This window comes from Caretta caretta, chromosome 4, assembly GCF_965140235.1.
Source record: "Caretta caretta isolate rCarCar2 chromosome 4, rCarCar1.hap1, whole genome shotgun sequence".
Taxonomy (NCBI): domain Eukaryota; kingdom Metazoa; phylum Chordata; order Testudines; family Cheloniidae; genus Caretta; species Caretta caretta.
In genome coordinates, this window is record NC_134209.1 from 124,852,305 (window position 1) to 124,876,474 (window position 24,170).

At 38.8% G+C, this 24,170-nt stretch overlaps 1 protein-coding gene across 4 annotated transcripts in view; it reads left to right on the plus strand.

Moving 5' to 3' along the window:
* The window catches only part of RAB28 (RAB28, member RAS oncogene family), a 92,383-nt gene that overhangs the window by 62,855 nt on the left and 5,358 nt on the right, over positions 1–24,170 (plus strand). For all 4 annotated transcript variants that reach the window (XM_048848853.2, XM_048848852.2, XM_048848856.2 and 1 more), the window contains exons 5-6: positions 17,037–17,140; positions 20,128–20,205. In XM_048848853.2, coding sequence (XP_048704810.1) covers positions 17,037–17,140; positions 20,128–20,205 — 182 coding nt within the window. The remainder of the gene's footprint in view (positions 1–17,036; positions 17,141–20,127; positions 20,206–24,170) is intronic.

Genomic DNA, 24,170 nt, shown 5'->3' on the forward strand with positions numbered 1-24,170 from the left:
TAAGGCTGCCCTCCCCAGAAACCTTTTGCAAAGGCAGAACCGCAAATGCCAGGGCAAAGTAATCCTTTCACATGCTTGCTTTTAAACCATGTATAGCATTTTAAAAGGTACACTCACCAGAGGTCCCTTCTCCGCCTGCTGAGTCCAGGAGGCAGCCTTGGGTGGGTTCGGGGGGTACTGGCTCCAGGTCTAGGGTGAGAAACAGTTCCTGGCTGTCGGGAAAACCGGTTTCTCCGCTTGCTTGCTGTGAGCTATCTACAACCTCCTCCTCATCATCTTCTTCGTCCCCAAAACCTACTTCTGTATTGCCTCCATCTCCATTGAAGGAGTCAAACAACACGGCTGGGGTAGTGGTGGCTGAACCCCCTAAAATGGCATGCAGCTCATCATAGAAGCGGCATGTTTGGGGCTCTGACCCAGAGCGGCCGTTCGCCTCTCTGGTTTTCTGGTAGGCTTGCCTCAGCTCCTTCAGTTTCACGCGGCACTGCTTCGGGTCCCTGTTATGGCCTCTGTCCTTCATGCCCTGGGAGATTTTCAGAAAGGTTTTGGCATTTCGAAAACTGGAACGGAGTTCTGATAGCACGGATTCCTCTCCCCAAACAGCGATCAGATCCCGTACCTCCCGTTCAGTCCATGCTGGAGCTCTTTTGCGATTCTGGGACTCCATCATGGTCACCTCTGCTGATGAGCTCTGCATGGTCACCTGCAGCTTGCCACGCTGGCCAAACAGGAAATGAGATTCAAAAGTTCGCGGTTCTTTTCCTGTCTACCTGGCCAGTGCATCTGAGTTGAGAGCGCTGTCCAGAGCGGTCAGAATGGAGCACTCTGGGATAGCTCCCGGAGGCCAATACCATCGAATTGTGTCCACAGTACCCCAAATTCGAGCCGGCAACGTCGATTTAAGCGCTAATCCACTTGTCAGGGGTGGAGTAAGGAAATCGATTTTAAGAGCCCTTTAAGTCGAAATAAAGGGCTTCATTGTGTGGACGGGTGCAGGTTTAAATCGATTTAACGCTGCTAAATTCGATCTAAAGTCCTAGTGTAGACCAGGGCTTAGACACTAGCAACTGCTGCTCCCCTTGACACAGGAGGCCTTTGAGGCAGCTCGAGACTTGCTGTGCTTCACAGCTCCATTCTTGCCCCCCTAGGACAGAGGCGGCTCTGGCCCTGTCTGCACCACCACGGCCCCAGGTGCAATCAAGAGGGAAGCCAGCGATGATGTCCCGGCGCTCTCCTTCTCCACGGCACCCTCCGGCTCTGACCTCTTTGGAAAGAGAACCCAGTCGGTGCCCCAAAGCACGACTCCTCTGTGGTCTTCCTTTTTGGAGACCTCGGAGTCGGAATCAGACTCCAACCGCTCCAATAAGAGCAGGAGAAGGAGGTCCAGGTCACGGCAGGAGAGACGGGCTTACCTGGCGCTGTGGCTGCCGCAGTAGCAGAACCCTCCTGAGTGGCCCTTCTGGACTCCCTGGTCCTTTCACCAGAGCCCGGGAAGGAGCCAAGGGTCCCGCTCACTGTTGACTTCAGTGGTTTCGGCCACTTTTATTCCACTGGCTGCACGACCAGCCACTAAACTATTGCCACTGACGTCGACACTATCGACTGCGGCACCATCACCGGTATCGACTTCGGCGGCAGCACTGTTGCTGGCATCGGCTTTGACAGCAGCTCCTGCACCACCAGTGGCACCGACGGTGGCACTGACAGTGGCTCCGACACCGACAGCACCGCAGCGGCGATGCTGACGCCGGTACCGAGTTCAGTGCTGACAGCCCCGCACTAGCCATGGCACCGTCCGTGTTGGCACCTGCACAGGATCCCTGAGAGTCACGGGAGCCCTTGGGAGCCAATGGCAGGGAGCAGCCACTGTTCTTTGGGACTTCCTCCTCGTTGTCGCCGGACAAGGCGCTGGCTGGCACCACCATAGCCCCGGCGTTTAAAGACAGTCGGGTGTTGCAGTAGTTGTTGTGCCAAGTTTCCCAGGGTCTGGGCATCAAGGCAGAGGAGGTAGCAGAGGACTCTGATCTCAGAGTGGATATCCTCACACCCTTTGGACCTTCCCGTATTGCCCTACCACTCATAAAACTATTGCAGACACCACCAAAGCCCTGTGGCAGACCTCAGCCTCATTGCCACACACTGCCAAGTGCAATGATGGGCAATATTTTGTACTCTCTAATTGTTATGAACATCTTTATTCCCACCCGCAACCTGATTCCCTTGTTGTCGACGCTGCTAATCAGCGTGAGTGGCAAGGTTTCCAAGGCCCCTCCCCCAGAAACAGGGAGGCTAAAAAACTCAACCTTTTTGGGAGGAAGGTCTTTTCCACGGGTGCAGCTTCGAATTTCCAACCAATCGGCCATTTTTGCAGCAATGGCAAAATTTGTGTAGCTGCTCCCTCTAGACTCCCGTGCCGAGTTTTCAGGCTGGTTGAGGAGGGCAAGCTAATCTCCCGAGCTTCCCTGCAGGCTGCGCTGGACAGTGCTGCTACAGCCACGAGAGTCATGGCTACAGGGGTGGCCATGAGAAGGGGCTCCAGGTCTCTGGTTTCCCGTACAAGGTCCAGCAGATAATACAGGACCTCCCCTTTGAGGGTGTGACTGTTTTCGGAGAAGACAGATAAAAGGCTACATAGCCTGAAGTACTCTAGAGCCACCCTCAAATCCTTTGGCCTACATACTCCCGCCATGCAATGGAAACATTTCAGGCCTCAACCTCCTCCACGGTTCTACAAACAGAACCGACAGGATGGCTCCCGGTGGAGGAATAGGAACGACAGAAAAAGGCTGCACCTGTCCTCAGGCCAGGGCTTCAGCCAACCCAAGCCACCTTCCAGCCCCAAACTGGCCTTTTGAAGGTGTGGTCGAGGATGACGCACCAGAAGAAGAACTGGATCTACCCTGCCTTATCTTTTTCTCCTGACTGTCCCTTTTCTACCGTGCATGGTCCCATTTCACTTTGGACCGCTGGGTGCTCCGCATGGTAGAAAGGGGATACTCCATCCAATTCTGTGCCCTCCTTCCCTTCCGCCCCGCTTCCCCATCCCTCTTCGGGGACCCCTTTCACGAGCAACTCCTTATACAGAAGGTGCACTTGCTCCTTTCGCGAGGGGCAGTGGAAGAGGCTTCTCAGGAGCAGAAGGGCTAGGGTTTCTATTCTCAGTATTTCCTAATACCAAAATCCAAAGGCGGGCTCAGGCCCATACTAGACCTGTGAGAACTCAACACATTCATGAAGAAGCTCAAGTTCCACACGGTCTCTTTGGCCTCCATCATCCCGTCATTGGATCCAGGAGACTGGTATGCCACCCTCAATTTTAAGGACGCATACTTTCACATAGCAATAACTCTATCCCACAGAAAATACCTCAGGTTTGTAGTGAACAACCACTACCAGTTCAGTCCTCCTGTTCGGCCTGTCAGCAGCGCCTCGTGTTTTTATCAAGTGCATGGCAGTCATGCGCACTCCGTCAGGGCTCAGGCCTCTTCAGCCGCTTTCCTGGCACATATTCCCACCCAGGAAATCTGCAGAGCAGCAACGTGGTGCTCCATACACACTTTCACCACGCACTATGCAATCGCCCAGCAGGCCAGAGACGATGCGGCCTTCGGAAGAACAGTGCTCCAATCAGTGGACGCCTCCTGAACTTGGGCTTGTGAGTCATCTGATTGGAATGGACGTGAACAAGCACTCGAAGAAAAAACAGTTACTCATCTTCTGTAACTGTTATTCTGCGAGATGTGGTGTCCATGTCCATTCCAATATACACCCCCGCATCCCTCTGTTGGAGTAGCCGGCAAGAAGGAACTGAGGAGGTGGCGGGTTGGCAGGGCTTTATATTGAGTACCATGAAGAGGTGACTCCCGGTGGCATTCAGACCAACCTGACAGAGGTTGCTATGGGAAAAATCTTCTGGCTACCATGCACATGCGTGCGCGCACACCTGATTGGAATGGACATGAACAACACCTCTCAAAGAACAACAGTTACAAGAAGGTGAGTAACTTTTTCTGCCAGGCCTATATATCTATATCTAGATAACACTTTGAAGATCTTTGATTTGTATCCTTCCACACTTCATATATCACTTGCCTTCTAAGGTTGGGAGAGAGTCCTAGTGTAACTCTCATGTAGCAACTTTCCAGATGGTCAAGATTTTTTTGGACTATTGATAAATTTGTCAATAATGTAAAAGTATTTCTATTCATGTGAGCTTTATTCAGGCATTTTAACTTAGGCTGAAGACTAGAAGCAGTTAATCTGCTGAGAACAAACAAGTACACAAAAGGTACCAGGTTTAGATTTAATACAACTCTTAAAATTGCCAATTTACTGAATTTTCAAATTACAGAGTTAGCATCCTGAAGGAGAATTGACCAAAGGAATTAAAATATCCAGAAGAAACAAACTGCACATCACTTGAAGGCAAGAAAAACTCAGCATATACATAGTAGTCCAAATTCAGCCCTTCATAGTGGTTTCACACACATAATTGAGGGCAGAATTTGGCCATGTGTGTATCTACCAGATGAGTGTTAGAAACATGTAGACTGTACATTTAGTATATTCACGGTAGTCTAGCTGAATGTGCTTGTATTCCAGTACATTCTTTCTCTACAGTCCATCAAAATTTGTTGTAATTTTTACTGAGAAGTCCTGGTTTTGTATTTTTTTAAAAAAAAACTATCATTTCATAACAACTCGAATTGGTGATAATTAGTTACAGAAGCTTTAAGATATCAGAAAAACTAGGTTAAAGTAGGATTTGATGTACAAGGAACAATTAAACAGCTATAGCTCAGTTACTCTCTGAGTAATTATTCTCAGATACATGCCAATCTTGCCTCTAAACTAAAAAACTTTGGAAGAGGAATTGATGTTTCCAGTTACTTAATATTGGAGGCAAATTATAATAAGAAAAATAAAACCTTGCCCTCATCTTTGAGCATACATGGCTTCTTTTTATACCCTAGATGATAATTTTGTGTTCATTTATAGTTTTGTTTGTTGTTGTTGTGGGAGAGCTCCTAGAGAGGTGCATTGGAGAAGTAAAAGTGTCTCCAACTCTTCGTTACAGCTGTTGGAAGCGACAATGGAATGAACCATGAAAGGCTATGGAGCCAAGTTGGCTCTCTCAGGAGCAAATAATTCAGAGAATTGGCAAAAAATGACACTCCAGAAAATAGCCATTTTTTTTTTACTTGGCTCTTTGGACTCAGATCAACAGAAGGATACCTGTAGAAGCACTCTCTGAGTTGTAGACGGACGCAACAGCTGCCACTAAGAAGACTGGACTCAGAGTCTGTGAGGGAACTGCTTCTCTGCACTTCTATTCCTGACCTGCTATGTTACTTTGGGAAAGTCATGTCAGTTCTCCGCACCTCAGTTTCCCCATCTCCATAATATGGCTAATTATACTTACCTTTCTTTGTAGATTGGTTTGAATCCATGGAATATGTTACTCTGAGATTTGCTCTTAATACATTCATTTCAAGTGGGCATATATTAATAAATAAATAAATTGATATGTAAAGATAAAATTTCTCTACCACATTAAGTCCTATTTTACGTTACTTTTGTGCACAGATGCCCACAAGACACTTGGTATGATGTTTGTATTTCATTATAGCAACAGTTACAGCAGCTGCAGCCCTTTCAAAGGAGACGCTTTTCTATTTGGGGTATGCCTATATTTACAGGCCAGTATCTAAACCTTAGTCCAGAAATAATTAAATCTTTTAAGTTGGTAAAGATAAATAATTCTTCATGTTAATTTAATAGTGAGATAATTCCAAGAGTCTGAATAAAGTCACTCTGGAACTCTGAGGCTGAAATCCTGTGTTGAAGTTAGTGGGAGTTTTACCATTGACTGCGGGGATTTTGGAGAAGCAGGATTTCACCTCTAGACACTTATGAGTTGAAATTAGTGCTTTTGTTATTGTAAAGACAATTTCCTTTAAGTTTTCTGTAAAATCCTGAGATCCTGTGAAGTTATTAAATTCTAATGATCTTTATATAGCTAATATACAGACAGTTATTTCTAGATTAACTAAAAATTCATGAATTTTACTAAGAAATATTCATTAGTAGGACATGCTGCTTACTAGCATTTAACTTGTAATGAATATACCTATTCGTTGGGCAAGTAAATTCAATTATATTGTTTTAGATGCATCCAAATTGGGGAAAATGTAGAGTGATATGTTGAAAGAGAAGCTGATCCATCCGTGGCTCATAGATATATTGGACTAGCACCATCTTCTGATTGTTTAGTACATTACATCTTTCATGCCTTTGACTAAAGCAGAAAGAACTCTACAGGAAAATATTCATTCAGTTTGGGTTTCATTAACCTTAGTACCTTAATGTACTTTTCTTCTTGTGAGCTACACTGTTTATAAAATAGCTAAATAGTGAACATACATTATTAGCTTTTGCATTGGTTTTATTGTAACTGTAAATTCTGTATTTCATTATATTGTTTAATTTATGCAGTATAGAGTAGCCTCTAATGTCAGTTCTTACAAAGGAACATTGCTTTTTGCACCAAATAATGTCTTTATTAATTGTTTATCAGTATGTCATTAGTAGATTAACCAAACCAAATTAATTTAAACTCATCCATTGTGTCTGTGATATTTGAAATATATTTTCATTGTAGATTAAAGAGACAATTCTGATATCTTTTCTGCCGGCCAGCTGTGTTTCAAGGCACATGGTGATAGTATAAAATAGGGAGCAAGACCAGTAAAGTTGTGGGAACAGCTACTAAGTCTCTTCATTCTAGAGGAAAATACTTTTTCTTGAATTTATATTTACTGGAATAGAGCATTTATTGACCAAATAGGTTAATTTTAATTAAATTGAAAGAATGAAGTGCAATCATCATGGAATTAAACATCAATTAAAAAGGTTTTGAAACCAGCATTTCTGTAAAGTTAAATCCCTCCCCCCCCCACATCCCTCAAAGAGTGAGTAAGAAAATGTGGATATGAAATAGTGTAATAAGTGTTTTGGAGACTGAAACAAATGCTCTTGTATAGTTCATTTACTTAAAAAAATGTTTTTTGTGTGACTGTTGTGCTTGTAAAAGGTTGACAGTCCTCAAATTGAACTCTTCTATTTATTCACTGAAAAGTCACTTGGAGAGGAAATATTGTGCAAATAAAAAGTCAGAGAGCCACAAAATAATCACCACCATTGCCCTTACACTGTAATGTGATGCTTGTTACTTGTGTGCAGTGATTGCCATTTGTCTGATATAGTTAGTACACTATGGTATCTGAGATGTTGCTACATTTCCCAATATTTGGTCTAGTGTGTCTATGATAGATTAGATTGTATCTAAATGGAGGATTGGAGCCCAAATTTTATAGGATGTGTTGATGGGTATGTTGGATTTGCTGTTTTGTTTTGTTTTTTGTTTCATTTAAATATGGCATAGAAAATTGTTTTACTGACCTTGACATTTATACTGTGGTAATCACTGTGGCATCTTGAGTGATTGATATGATACAAATCCAGCAAAAAAAAAAGGTTAATCTTGGGTTTTCTCCCTTCATCACCAGCACAGGTCATGTTTTCTTTCTTTCTTCCCTCCCCGCATATAGTAGGTACTCCATTAGAGGTCCTATGACAATAAAAGGAATTAGACATAACCTGCAAGTAAAAAAACTTAGTTATACATATACTGATGCTTGAGACAGAAGTAGCAGTTTTAACTTAAGCAACTTACTTCCATTGGTCAAGTGTCTTCATCACAAAATAACAATAATCAATATTTACTGATTGGCACCATGGTTGGGAATCTGAACCAAGGTGCCAAGGAGTCTGTGGCAGGAAGGATAGTATGATGGACGGAGCAACAGACTTGGACTCAGGAGAACAGAATTCAGTTCTTGCCTCAATGAGAGACTTTCTGTGTGACCGTGAACAAGTTACTTCATTGAACCTATACCTCATTTTCTAATCTGTGAAATGAGGCTATCACTTCCTTACCTTACAGGGATATTGTGAGGAAAAAATCTGTTAATAATTGTGAAGCACTCAGATGCTCTGGTGATGAGGGCAATGTAAGTACCTGGATATCTAGGTAGATTGTAATGGAGATTGAACAATCCTCTCCACCACGCAGTGGTAGTCTCTACTTGAGATTAAGCTAAAGCGTACAAAGGCGACACTGCTGAATGAGATTGTTCACACAACAGTTTTATATGCTTTAACTTCATATCTTTAATTAATTTGTCTGAACTTTCTTGAGTGTCCCTGCATTAATAAGCTCTTAGTCACTCTAGGAATTGAGGGGCTCAATGGCTGGAGATGGGACAAACCAAAATCAGCAGAAATCTTTGTTTCAGCTCTTGCCTCCTTCTCCCTCACTCCCTCAGAAAAGTGAGGGATAGACCATTGTTCCTGTGATGTGTTTTAAATTAAAATATATTGCAATTTAACTCAATTGATCTGTCTAATTAATACTGTCTTCTGTTTTGAACATCATCCTTGTTTCTTAAAGTATTTGTGGTAGGATTAAGAACTAAAGATGTGTCTGACATGAAGGCAAAGCAAAACACAAAAGGGATCAAGTTCAAATTATCTGTATTGACTTAGTCTGTTCAGTCAATGACTCTATGGTGCCTGTAAAGTTTTCTGCCAAGAATGTATCAAAAGTGAAATAAGAGGAAAATGTCCAGTTGAAAAAAATATCTTTCATCTACACTATGTAATGTTCTTTCAGTGCTTCTAAGTAAATTGTTGTATAAACTTGTATCTTGTTTTTAGTTTTGAAAACAAATTTAAGCATATTCTTTCACCCCTTTTAGAATAACTTTCGTTTGCATTTTATCCCCTTAAAAATGCTAAGATTTGCAAGCAATATCAACCTATTTCCTTAAAATAAATATTTCCCGAGGTACCAAACATTTGACACACTTGTTGGCATGCCCATACTAAAGCCCGCTCGCAGATATGCTCCAGAGATTAACACAGTTGGCTTGTTGCTTCTCATTGGAATCTGCTTACTATTTGAATGAAGCCAATTTTAAATTCTGGAAGCACTGTATTTTTCAGTATTGTCTTGTTGCTAACGGTTTGCAAGAACTAATATATTTGTTGAAGCCTTAACGACAACATAAGACAGGCATTTTTTAATATATAATCTGTTTAAATATGACTTGAAAGTCCTTATTAAATCTGATTATTTTTCTTTCAGAAGATTAATCTCTAGATTAAAACCATTACAATGAACATAAAAAATACAATAAAGGAAAACTTGCCCCATTATGTTTAGCTTTTGCTAGTTCATGTTGTAGAAACACCCATTGCATGATGACCTAATACGTACGTGTACGTATGTTGCCGAGCTGATTTACTGTGTGCTTTGTTCTAGAAAGCTCCACCACAGATCCGACACCTTTGTGCACATTACTCGTTTTAGCAGCAAGAGTAATCTTCATAGTTTTTATATGCATATGCTGGTGCCATGGTCAGGAAGTGTATGTACAGAAGGAAGTCTGTGCACAAAACCATGCAGATCTCACCTCTGCTCTCTTAATACCCTTTTGAAGCTCCTGTTGTAAAGCTTTTCTGGTTTTAGAGGGGCCAGGACTGTGATGAAAAATTTCCACCTTACATTCCCTCTAGTAGACATGAATTTTCTTGTGCCTATATCTAGCATTCTGCCCGAATTTGGTCCTCTGTTTAAAAAGAGTTAAGATTATAAAATGAGCTGTTTTTCTTGAATTGTTCTGAAATGCATATTTTCGATACCTGTGGTTTCCTACCGAGGATGAAGCTTTAAAAATATATTGTGTAGGTTACTGAGTTTTTGAGCTATCAATTTCCGGTTTTCTGTAAAAGTAATTTCTAGATATTTTCATGGTTTTGTGGGAGAAAGAGGAAAAGTAATAGCTTTCTAAAATGCTAAAATATGGCACTAACTATTATTACTCTGCCTTAACAATTCTTCTAATACGGTATCTGATTTGTTACTATGTCCTCATAAAGAAGCATCAGCATTAGAGTGTATATGACAGCAAGAAAGTAAACACATGCTTGCAATCAAATTAATGTATTTCATCTGTCTTCAACTAATAACAATCTGTCATGCTATCTATCTGAGCAGGGGCATAAACAGTTTATTTTGTGTTTGGAATAACTTCCTGGAGGTAGTTAATGTGACATGTAGTTTGTCTGAAATGAGTATAACCAGATCAACACTCTAGATGTTTTCTTGATAACCTAAAAAATTACTGAGAAAATCTGTACTGGAACTATATTTATATTTCACTTTCAGCTTCCTTAAGTCAGACGGGTGGTATACGTTTCACCAGGACTTCACTGAAAGTGTGTTCTTTTCTTGGCATCTGATACAGCTTTAGTGTGAGAAAAGGATTACAGGCATTAATAGAAATTTAAGTATAAAAGGTTGCAGTTCCCATTCTGACACTAAGATTCCATTGTTTACCTTGTAAAGGAGAGTGCATTATACTGATGCTAATTTACAAGTGTCAAGTCAAACCTAGTTTTTTAAAAGCAGTTTCTCTCTCTCTAGGTGATACACAGTGTATAACCGTAATGAGAAGAAATGATTGAATACTGAAATAATGCAGCTCGGTGACTGATTAATGCATATGACTCCTGCATATGTCGTGTTTACCCTTTTATCTAAATATCGTAGCTAAGTTTTGTTTTTTTAAATGAAAACTTATCTTTAACCAGAAAATAACAATGTACTCAGCCCGAAAATCTTACAAAATATAACTCCTCTATTTGGCGCATCCAAATAGTTGTTAAATTTAAGGGCTAATTAGTAGCTCCCAGGCTTAGCTGGGGAGCAATGGGACACAGAGTAATAGACTCAGGCAGAAGAGAGCTATAACTTTGGGATGCTGGGAAATACAAGGGGAGGAACCAGATAGGGCTAGTGCCTAGGAGGGACTGTATCTGACCAGGACTTTGGGCCCTGCCAGTCAGCAACCTGGTAGGACAGTGCTAGAGAGCATGCCACTAAACCTATTAAACAAGTGTAGTAAATCCTGTTGCCCAGCATATATCTCCTAATACCCCAGTGGCATCATGCCTTAAGGCATGATATATTAAAGCACTTCTGCTATGGTGGTGCCCCTCCTTTTCCCTAGTGCATCAATACCTAAGCACAACAAAACTTGAGGTGAAGTTAAAATGACTGTAGTGTTTGAACTACATTGTTTCCCCATACAAACCAGTATGAAGACAATTCACTTAATCAGTTTATTGCATGATTGAGTTAAGATGCTTGAGTTAAAAATGTCTAGTGAAAAAGGCCATCTGACACTATAGTAAGGAAATAAGATGAAAAAGAGGAAATGTTATATACTGGCCATTTATATAATGACCCAGGAGTATTTTAGAAGAGAAAATATGTACATAATATTAAGCACATGTAAATAAAATTAATAAATTATTAGCACATTTTACTTGTCACGTCTGTGTGGGCTAATTGTGATAGCTCATTGTTTATACTTTGTGTAATTTTATAACTTGTATGAACAGCTGCAAATACTTTTCAGAAAGATTTATATTTCATTTTCCACAACATACTCTATAAAAGAATATACTTATAAATAGGGCTATAGATTAATAAGAATGTGTATTCATAACTTAAATTACCCTTAATTATAGTTAAATATGAAATTGTGAAATTGTCCATTTTTAATGATAAAATCAGATGGTTGTAAATGCATGCACATATATAGTGCATACTTATATGCCAATAATGTAACATTGATTTGTGAAAGTTTAAGCATAAATATGAGAACTGTCTATTAATGATGGATGCCCTCGCAATACAGTTAGCACAACTGTATATTTTTAAATTAAAGGGGTATCCGATTTAGACTGGGGAAACCCTTGTGAAATTACCTTTGCAAATCAAATGTGTTAATGTACATGACTTAAAAAAAAATGGGTAGCTTAGCAATTAGTGGTAGATACAATACCTTGACATAAGCATAGTTCAGGTTCTCTATATGGGAGTGGTGCCATATAGGTTAGATGAATAGACTGGAGATCCATGAGAAACCCCTGCAAACCATTAAACACACACAGACACAGGTCTTGCCTAATATGCATAGTGGCTGCTCCTCTCCACTGCTCCCAGCACAAGCATCATGGCTGTTTCCTGGGCTGCCTTCAGATTGCCTTGTGAGCTGTACGCTCCTGTTCCCTCCACTGTTGTGTGGCATTCATGCAGAACTGTAACCCTGCCCTGCCCCTAATCCAGCAAACTCTTATTCCTTGTGGAGTTCTGGGTGGTAATGATGCAGAATGCTGGCAGCCACTTGGTGAGTGGAGATTACTACTATATGTAGCTACTTTCCCGGCTGTGTGGGCCTTTGAACCGTATTTCTGCATAATTGCTTCTCTCTCTGTGGCACAGAGCCATTTGAAAGTATGTGTAATTATTTGTTTTTGTAACTTTTTTGAGTTGTTACTGTTATTCTCAGAACTTGTCATTTATCAGCCATGAGATGACTGACTGACTGTTTTTGAAATATCTTTACCATAACACATAGCATTTTACTGATTGCCCAATAAAATATCTTTTGGCACTTATTGGCCTGTCACGGTAGTTACTAGTTTTATTACAGCTCTATATAGTAAGTTACATTAAACATGTTTTATTACCAAGCCTTATTTTGAGACAATAAACATGTCCCTATTGGGACTTGGTGTCAGGTTTTTATTTGTTGAAATCAACTTCTGCTAAGCTAGTAAAATTAGTCCCTGTTTCATTTTATTGAAATCAGTGGGCTAGAGCTAATTAAACTGTTCTGATTATTAGAGTTTTGCATGTTTACAGTGGATTGGAATGTAAATGAAAGACAGTTGGTAAGTGGTCTGATGCAAGCTTTTTTATTTTGGTATATTTGGGTTGCCCTCTAAATGGTGCAAATGAAATGAGTTTAAATAGTACTTTAAATTCCATAAAGACAGATGCAATCTTGTTGATTTTCATACCAGTTCTCCAATTTGTCTAGGGTATTTTGAATTCCAAACCTGTCCTCCAAAGTGCTTGCAACCCCTCCCAGCTTTTGTGTCATCTTCAGATTTTGTAAGAGTACTCTCCAGTCCACTATCCAAGTCATGAATAAACATATTGATGAGTACCAGCACACATCTTATAGTAATTTCATTTAGACCACATTTCCCTAGTTTGGTTATGAGAATATCATAGTGGACAGTGTCAAAAGCCTTACTAAAATAAAGATATAATATGTCTGCTGTTTTCCTGCCCATCCAGTAGGCTATCCTGTGCCTGATATTGACTAGAAAACTGTCCATATCATGAGAGAACAGGTTATTTCTACTTACAGAATCACTGACTGCCATAATACATTCTTAAATAACTTGGTTGTGGAATCAAATCACTTGTAGAGAGAATGTAATTTTGGTTGTTGTTGTAACAGTCTTACTACTTCAGTACATTCCAAACTGGTAGGTATAGAATGAGACAGTAAATGAGCAAATAGTTAGTTATGGGTAAACCTCCATGAACAATGTGGAATGTATCACAGATTGAAACTGTCCTTGGTAGTTACTGCAAACTCTTCTCTGGCTTCAGGGATCCATTTCCCACCCCCCTCCTCTCACCGCGGAGACATGGCCACCATCTAATCTTGTCTTTTAACTTGTCACTGAATGTGTTCCAGTTAGGTGTTATCTTCTTCCTGCTCCAATAATTTCATTTCAGTGACTTTGGATACACTTACTCTGTGTTTTAGCTACCTGGATTAAATGTATGGATTAGCCAACCTTTACGGCTATGGATGATAGTGTCATGCTACCCACTAGGCTCATAAAATGGAGAAAAAGAAATTCAGTACATTAGAGGGAGAAACAAAGACTTTGAGAATCAACTTGACAGGGATAATCTGAGCTTCATTGGAATTCTGGAGGGCTCAGAAAGATTTGAACCTGTGGCCTTTTTTGAATCTTGTATATCCCAAAATGGATCTGAATATACTCAATGGTAATATTGTCATTGATAGATCGCACTGTGAACACCACTGAAGTTGCCTCTTCCAAGACCAAGCGAAAATACAACTAGCAGCTAGAAAGATGAGGGAGAGTAAGATTGACAATAGCATGGTTTGGGTTTTCCATGATTCATGGTTGGCATAATAGTTTTGTGCAAACATAATTACATTTCAGACACTTGGCTATGTACCAAAGATACTAAATTCACTATTGGGTATACGTCTGCTTTGAAAATATTGGGACCCTCCATTGCACCTTCACTTCTGTATCTGCAGAAGAAGCAGGCCAGTATCTTATTCAAAGGAAGATGAGTAATAATAGTTCTAGTTACTGCCTTTTGTTTTTGTTTTCAACATGTTATGTTAAACTAAGTCAGTTACATTGCTTACTGGTTGCTAGGGACCTCCTGTTATGGATCTCACTGTAGGCACTGCTTTCCCATTTGTTATCTCTGTTACAAGCATACCCCTTTCCTTCTTCTTTCCCATGTTCTTCCTCTGTTAGCGTTCCTCTTTCTCATTTGTCTAATCTGAGATGTAGTTTATATATTGTTCTATTTTTTTGTTCTGGACACAAAACCACATGGTATCTAAACCTTCATATAATGCCACCTACAGTACCATTCTTATACTGAAGTACAGCTGTATGCAGATAGTATGTTACATCCTTGCCCTAAAATCTGCATTGGCTTTCACGTACTTTCAGCATGGATTTTAAGGTGGTGGTGAAGTGGGACTGCTTAAAGTTAGGCCTGTGCTTAAGAACCATGCTGGATAAAGGTCTTCGACCCCTTTAGGTAAACTAAGTAAAAACCAATATAGAAGTACATTGCTGAACTGAGGCCTAAATGACTTGAGCTCGGCTACCTGAAGGAACTTCTCTCTGGTGGATACCCTGGCAGTTGCAATAAGTGGAGCTGCTTGAACTGAGATCTCCTGGTTTAAAAGGGAGAAAGGGCTGCTGCAGGGCAATTTTTGTGAGGGTGCTGCCACTTACTTTGGAATTTCTTCCCTTAGACCAACAGATCCTGAGTTTGTCAAAGCATGCTGTGGCACTTCTTTATTCTGTAATATTTTTGGCGGGAGAGAGAGGTTGTCACTCCTCTGGGAGTCACTGGTAGAGTTAAATGGCATCGGTGGCAGAGTCATAATGTATTAAGCAAATTTATCTTGCGTGTTCAGTATTTGTACAGGTGCATAGAGTTTGGATATGCACTTTTAATAATGCATTTAAAGAAATATAATAAAATAAAATTGGAGGCTGGACTGTGGCCTCTCTAAAAATTTGGCCCATTAAGGTTGAATTAAAAAAAACAAAACCTTTTCCCCCACCCCAAAATAGTTCTCCAGCAGGTGTGGTGGTGTAGTTCCCTCCCACACAGCTATGTTACATCTAAAATGTGAAGACTAAAAATAGGGAAAGAAAATATTCTTTATTTTCCATCTAAAAGATTTCTTGGCACAAGCCATCTCTTGTAGTAGATTTTCTTTTCAAGAGAAAAAAAAAGCAGTTGCTATATTAGCTGTGCAAGGTTTTTTTGTTTTTTTTTTTAAAATTGGTTACTGACTTCATTTGGGACTTATCTTAACGGTATTTGTTCTTTCTGTTTTTTTGTTAAATAAGTATTCTAGCTTCAATATTATGATAAACCAGTACTATAAACATTCTTGTTAATAGCTTAGTATTTTAGTCCTCCACAAATTAATGCCTGTGGTAGATGGATGATTTTAGGTCTGTTCTTGTAAACAAGGCCTCAGTGATGTGTAAGGAAAAGCAACATGTGGCAAAAAGCTCCATATTAACCAAGGTAAGCAGCATAAATGGGGTATAGGAATCTCCTGTAAGATCAAAAATCTTGTAGAGAAAAAAATCTCTAGAGCCTACAAATTAAAGACCTCCAATATCATTTTTAAATAAAGCCTTTTATGTAGTATGAGAACATTTTTTTCAGTTGATAGTCAAATGACACTATTATGCAGACTTACTAGATTTGCAAATTTACAAGTTTTTACAAGTCAGTTGGGTCCCTTCCTCAGGAAATCAGTTTAAGTTTTTTTTTCCTGTATTGACTCAAAGAGCCTAGTTGTCCTTAAATCCTTGTGAATATATTTGCCTTATAATTTGACGGCATTGAGTCAACACCCTTATAGGGACTGTAATGCAATAAAAAGAGAAACTGTTCAATATAGCTTCCAGTTACCCTAGGATCAGATTTGGAGAAATTGGAATGTACACAATAAAACCTGTACAAGACTTGAGTTCCATGTTGTATTTTAAGCACCCAATGTGTTTCAATGAAACATATTGTTTAAAAGCTTTGCTCTACTTCCAATGGGTATATAATGGGAAAAATGAAAATAATGCATACCACTCTTAAAATATGCATTTTATGTTGTTTAATACAGCTTTCTGAAGTATATCTTTGTGGAATTGAAAACTCCACTTACAAATAAATGAATGTCAATATTTATTCAGTGTGATTTTAGTGGATTTTAATGTAACGGATATTTTTGCTGCACTGCTTTGTATTAACATTCTTTATAACTCATTTACATTTTTAACTTGGAAGCAAACTATATGGAAGCAGACATGTATCTGTAAGCTTTACCTTTATTTTGCAACGGTATTTGAATAACATTAGAATTTTTGTAGTGTATCACGTTTGCATGCAGAACATTTGGGGCGTAGTTTTACCCTCAGACTTGTGTACATGGCTCCTAATAGAGACAATGGGAGCTGCTTGTATGTGCCTGAGCATGGAGTTTGGGTTTTATTTTTAAATGAGTTTATTGCATTTCACAGTTCAATTTTTATTGTAATTTATTTTTTCATGTACCCACAGAAATTTCAAGTAATGGATTATTTTTCCTTTAGCAAATAATTTATAAAAACAAAAGGTTGTTGTTTGTATGAGGGAAAGATTGTGTCTGTTGTAAGCATTTTCAAGGAATAATTGCTGAGACAGGTATCTAAATAAATGGGCTCCATTATAGTAATTTTTCCTTTGAACCTTTTTATAGTTGATTTGGAGCATATGCGAACAGTGAAAACTGACAAACACCAACGATTTTGCCAGGAAAATGGTTTCAGTAGCCATTTTGTGTCAGCCAAGACAGGCGATTCTGTAAGTAAGACCAATCAAATAATTTTTTTTTTTTAAAAAACTATAACTCTGGAATGTGATGTGGTCATTTCACTGCACTCCAACAGTCAAGCTATCCAGAACTTCAGTCACTGCAGAGTGCACCTGCTTCGCTAGCGGAATAGATCATCGGTATATATGTTATAATTATGCTTTGTTAATTATAGTGACGTCTCATCTGCTTTGAAATTCCACATATTGGCTCTAATCTATAAATGGTTTGAGGTTTGGCTACCTTGCACACTGCCTCTTTGTTTCTCTATGCATAGCATGACAGCTGTGATGAGCTAAATCTCTCTTTGCTGCCATTCCGGTCTCTAGGAGTATTGTCTTGAGGTCTGGAGACAGTATTTTCAGTAGAGGGTCCCCAGCCAATGGATACACTCCCTCTGGTGGTTCATTGAAGCTTAATTTACTTATCTTCAGAACACAGTTAAAAATGCATTTTTGGTTAATTATTTGACTGTGAACCATAATCAGCTAGTACGTTTGGTTAGATGAGACAGGAAGAACTTTTGTGCTAACTATAACAGGCAATTTAAATAAACATGGTGTTGTATTTAACTTTTGTTACACATCTTGATGTTATGGAAATGGGCATGAAAAGCCATAAAAACAATCTCACTGTCTCCTTAGTGGAAGCCATCATATTTAATAAATGATTTACTACCCTGGCTACATAATTGAATAATAAAAAAAAACCACTTTTTAATGTACAAAACAAATTATGTTTTCAAAATGGAGTATTCAAATATTGTGGTTTAAGATCCTTATTCAAAGAACATAAAATTATAATAAAATTCTAAAATTAATCTTATAGGTTTGTGATAACAGTCATCACGTAATAACCTCTAACATTTCTGTTATGAACACAGATTATCAGGGGTTTCTAAATTGGCCATAAAATTTTGTATAAAAGTCTGTGCTCCAATCAGGTTGTCAGATTTAGTTAATTTTTTTAAGTGTAACTTTTTGTTTTCGAACAAACAAAACTAAACATTTTGCAATTTTAATGTCATACTCACTATAGTAGGCGCATTCTATAATATGTTTTTTCAAATAGGCAACATCTCCTTTTCAAACTGATTTGATACATTGTCAGTAATGAGCAAATTAACAGTTCTTTTTTTTGTAATTGATATAGTTAATGTTGAAATCTGTGAAAGAGCCTTTCTAGTTTTCTTTTTCACTGATCCCCAAATTACGGAAGTGTTTCATAGAATTTTTTTGAGTTTTTTAACTTGCTGGCCAGAAACATACAGATACTTGAACATAAAAGAATACATTACACAGAAGTATCTACTTCTCGTGAGCAGCTACTTATACTGTTAAAGTGAAAACTTCAACTACATTCTTAAATCTTCCGGGTGAGTGTATTCAGTAGAGAGTTCAGTATTACTCATTTTAATTCCAGTGTAGATATGGACTAGCGGAAATATATTAACTAATTCTTTTGCTACTGACAGGTTTCAGAGTAACAGCCGTGTTAGTCTGTATTCGCAAAAAGAAAAGGAGTACTTGTGGCACCTTAGAGACTAACCACTTTATTTGAGCATAAGCTCGTGAGCTACAGCTCACTTCATCGGATGCATACTGTGGAAAGTATGCATCCGATGAAGTGAGCTGTAGCTCACGAAAGCTTATGCTCAAATAAAGTGGTTAGTCTCTAAGGTGCCACAAGTACTCCTTTTCTTTTGCTACTGTCCCACAGTAGAACAGAGGACTTTCCAAATCTCCTAGAATCCAATCCTCTGCGAGCTGTGCTGAGAACTGGCACACCCCCTTTCCTGGGGAGGCCTGAGATAAACAAGATGAGCACAGACCAACCTTGGGTTTTTAGGACCCTAAAAACCCAATCAGATTCTTAAAAAACAGAACTTTATTAGACGAACAAAAAAAGATAAAAGAAACACTGTGTAAGATTAGAATGGAAGATAATTTCACAGGCAGTCAGATTCAAAACACAGAGAATCCCTCTAGGCAAAACCTTAAGTTACAAAAAGACACACAAAAAGGAATACACATTCCCTCCAGCACAGCAAATTTCACAATCCAAAAACAAAAGAAAATCTAATGCATTTTCTAGCTAGATTACTTACTAACTCTATAGGAGTTGGATTGCTTGCTTTCTTAATCTGTCCCTGGCAGAGGCATCACACAAACAGACAGACAAAGCCTTCCTCCCCCCACCCCCACCCCCACCCCAATTTGAAAGTGTCTTGTCCCCTCATTGGTCATTTTGGTCAGGTGTCAGCCAGGTTACTTGAGCTTCAAGGACAAAAGATGTAATCTTGTAGCATAGGCACAGCCCAAATGTCTGTCTAGGGAAAGTTTCACTTTTTAAAAGGGGTTTTATGCAATGTGTCCATCTTGTTTTATTGTCCAAGTATAGGATTCAGTGCCAGGCTGCCACATATTTTAAATGCAGCATGTTGTTAATGAGATAATGCTATTTCTTAAAAGCCATTATGGATTTAAGACACTATGCTGCAAACACTTACACATGTGTCTAACTTTAAGTGGGGAACTAATCACATGCAGAATAGGGGCCCCGGTGGTGTATGTGCTAAACCCAATTGTTCTGAGGTACAGAAACCCACATTTCTGCTGCACAATACACGAGTAAAATATTTTTCAAGCAAACATTAATGAATGCCCTTATTCATATTTTGCAACACTAATCATCATATTTGAAAGGGGTTTTGTATAAGCACTTGTTTAAACTTACGTCTCTGGAGACAAAGTAGAAGTGCTGCCTAACAATCCAGCATGCTGTTCATTCCCTTATATCATTGCTGAATTATTTTAAACAGCATTGAATTTACCAGATGAAGTTATTTTCAGATCTGTTTTGCACAGGTCATATTTTTGCATATCTCATTGTTTACAGTTCAGGAAAGGTTTGATATATTTAAAAGTAACTTGAGGATGTCTGTTTTTAATCATTTAAGCTCTATTTTTTTATGTAGGTCTTCCTGTGTTTTCAGAGAATTACTGCTGACATCCTTGGCATCAAATTAAACAAAGCAGAAATGGAACAATCACAGGTGATTGTCCTGCATACCTTGCTTTTATTAGATATTTTGTTGGTGTTTAAAAAAAATCTGAATACAAATGAATAATAAATTCTCCTTCAAGGTAAGCTGCATCCCATTTGTGCTTGACTCAGTTGTATGCTTCTATTACAGCCTTCCGTATATATTCATTCCTTATATGTGTAGCTTAAAAACATTTTAAACTTTGCAAAATTTGTGTCCTACTAAATTAGAAAAAAAAATTCAAAAGCTTTTTCCAGTTAAAAAATAACATAGCTATATTAAATACATCCAAGTGTGTGTTTATATACCTATATATAGTTTTATTGTATCTTCAAGTTATGGTGCCTGACACACTCATTGCATTTACAGTGTGCTCAGTACTTTACATGGTACAAATGTATACTTCCAGTCCTCAAAAACACAAGTCAGAACACACTGAGAAATCCAAAATCAGGAACAAACTTGGAGGGTTTAATTAGATAAAGATATACGTATATAGTTATAGATATACAGAAACAGAGACATTGTCAAATGTACATATGCTTTCATTAAACACTAGGTATGATTTTATGGCACTTACGTCCTTATTTGTAGTTCCGTACATTTTTAAATAGAATTTATTTTAGAGAGTTATAGGTTAAAAAAAAAAAGGAATTGTAGGTATAAATCTAAATGGATATAAATGTTGCACATTTACATAACTGTAAACAATATCTTGTCAAAGTGGAAAAAGATGTTGCATGTGGTTCTCACAGTCAAGAAAAAAACCCCATCCATATAGTACAGTATGTTAAGGCCAGATTTTGGTTCATTCTTTGTACCCACACAACGAGGTGCCTCTATGTTGACTGCCCATCCCAAAGAGCGTAAAGCAACCTCTTCAAAGTAACTACTCCCCACCCTACACCAGTGGGTGGATGGGGAGTGGTTGGAGTTTTGGCTCTAGAGTCTCTCATGCCAATTCATTAGGCAACTCAGTTGTACTGGCATCCTAGGTAGCGTTGCCACCTGTCCAGGTTTTCCCCGGATCATCCCTTTTTTGAGGTAGCTTCATAAAGGTGCTCAGTCTACACTGCCAGCTGTCCCATTTTATGTGCTTAGGATCATTCCAGGTGTCCTGGTCTTCTGTACCTCAGAGGTTTGAACCCTAACCCCAGGGGACATGTGCTGTGCTAGGTATAGCATAGTTTTACTGGCTTCAGTAAATCATCATATTTCCATTAATGCGACACTGATTTATATCAGATGAGAATCAAGCCCATCATGTTCAAATGGCTGTGAAAAAATTGCTGCTTATTCCTTTATGAAGGGTTTGTGACATTGATTTTTAATTAGCTTCCTGGAAGTACCAATCCCAAAAAATCTTAGTTTAACACTGAAATATCTTTAAATGATCTCATTGCATTCAGCTTCTCTGTGTGTTAGGTATCTCAGTGCTGTGTTTTGTGGCTAATCCTATTAATTAGTTACCGGTGTATCGGACACTACAGGAGAATCTTGGTGGCAAAAAAGACCATCAAGAACTAACACTGCGTGTGTTTCACATCAGACAATTTGATCTTAGTGACATTCTCCAATCACATGTGGGGGATTGTCTTCTGTTTCCTCTAGTTTCAATAGGGACTGAGGGTGAGAAAATAGATCCCAGCAACAGTTGTAAACTTGGTTTTCTAAGGAAGCCCTTGCCCACACTCCTAAATTGATAGCTAGGGATGTGACTGTGGTGACTTCTGTATGAGCACATAGTTCAGCTGCTGCAGGCCCCTTTTGGACTATGACTGTATTTGAAAAATATGATGATCATTTTGTGTCATTCAGTGTTTGTCACATGTATAATAGTATTAATTGAGAAAAATATATTTTTCTCAATTTTTTTGTCCCCAGAGTAGGAAAAGCAGTTAGTTCACATTAATGAAAGAAAACTGTTTAGGAGAAAAACTTCAAAAAGAATGTCAATCCTCTCATTAAAAACATTCCTATTTTTTTCTAAATTCCATTTTTTTAAAAATAATTTCCCTTTCAGGTTGACTGTGTGCACAAACATCCAACCCAAAAGGATTTTACACACACAAGTTTCATAAACCCCTGAAAATAAGGATTAAAATACAGAATCTAACTTTTATTGTATCATGATGTTATGAGATTATAATACATATATTTTTAATTTACTTATTATACTCAAAGCAATCTCTTCTGGCAGTTCAAGGGGCTGCATTTTGGCCACTGTTGACTTAGTAGTTATTTAAAAAAGTCAAAAAAATTCAGTAAAATATGTTTATTAAAATGTTACCCTTTTATGGACAGCCTGCTCTCTAGTTTGCTTAAATATACAATACATCTATTTTCTAATCATATAATAAGAAAATAAGTCTTTCCCCAAGGCAATATTTACAATCTGTGTTGAAATATATAGCTAGAATTATTTTAACAATAGAAGACCAAAATATATTGTGCAGTACACACCTAACAAGTAAAGCAAAACAGCTATGAAAAACTTTTGTTTGTATGCTACACAAAAATAAAAAAGATCAGAACAATGTCCTTTTGTCTTTATATATAATATGTAGCATGAGAGAGAAAGAAAGGTGCCTGCTATTTGCTTTTCTTAGTTGCATAATGATTTATGTATAAATTCATTAAATTGGAAATCAGTTGTTCTTTAACTGTACAACATTGAAACACCGTTCTTATCTCAGATCTGCACACAGCAGTGCCAAAAGCAGCAATATATTCATGCTTTTTTGATAGTCTAGGTGTGAATTCACTTTGCATAGAACTAGGAAATAGATGGTAAAGTACTGCAAATTAAAAAGAGGATATGAGAAATGAGCCAAATATTATATCAAGTTTTGTAGATTTCTAAAATAAGCGCATCAGATATTCTAAAGATCTGTACGTAATGCAAAACCAAGAATGCATAGTTCGCTATATTGGACCTATATCAACCGTAAGGCCTTTTCCCACCTCAGTATTACATTTATGGTTCGTAATTCTTCTGGCCAATTTATTGGAACTTATAGTTTCAGCCAAAGATGGTTTGTAATATAAATTTCAGCTACTTTTCTTATCTATTATATTCGAAAAATAAATGGCTAAGCAGTCAGTCTTGGATTGGTCAGGCTGAATGGGAGTAAATGGCAGAAGTAACAGCCTACATGAGGCTCCTAACTATAAGTTAAACAGTGACCATGGTCCACATACTACCTTCCAGTATGAACCCAAGGTAGAGAGGAGGCAAAGCCCTGAAGTAGATAGAGCAGCAGCTCCACTGTATTGTCCCATGATTTCAAGACACTACAAACTCTGTGGTGTTCTGACTTGGGGAGAGGAGTTGAGGGGGTAAAAGCTCTAGAGCACTTGCTGGGCCTGGCAAGGCTTCCACCTATATTGGGTCAACAGAAATTCCTGCTAATAATATAACTCCCATTGATGTTTGTTTTCTTAGATGAGCATCAGTGGGGCCCACATGGAGAAAGTAAGGGAGGAGCCTGGGGAGCTGTGTTGAGGCTAGTGCCTCCCACTGGTATCTTGAAATCTGTGGGTCTAGGAGACAAAATGCTCTGGTCGCTACACAGGATTGGAATGGGGAAGGGACAAGTCTTAACCTTGTGTTCTCAAAAGAATTGGAAGGAAATTTTGTAAGAGGAAAATTGTAGATTTCCTAGTCCCTGTACTGGAAAGCTCTTATGGGGTAGTACGTGGCTTCATATTTTCTAGAAGCATGGAATTGGGCTCTTGCCAGGGAGGAAGGATGATCTGGATGCTAAAGCACTGGAATGGGATTCAGGAGCTAGAGGTTCTTTTCGTGCTCTACCACAGATTTCCTGTGTGACCTTGGGCAAATCCCTGAATCTCCTGTATGTCATATCTCCATCTGTAAAATGAGTATGAAACGTCCGTATTTCACAAAAGCATTGTGAGAATATATTCATTAAAGTTTCTGAAGCACTCAGATTCAAGGAGCATCTGGTGAA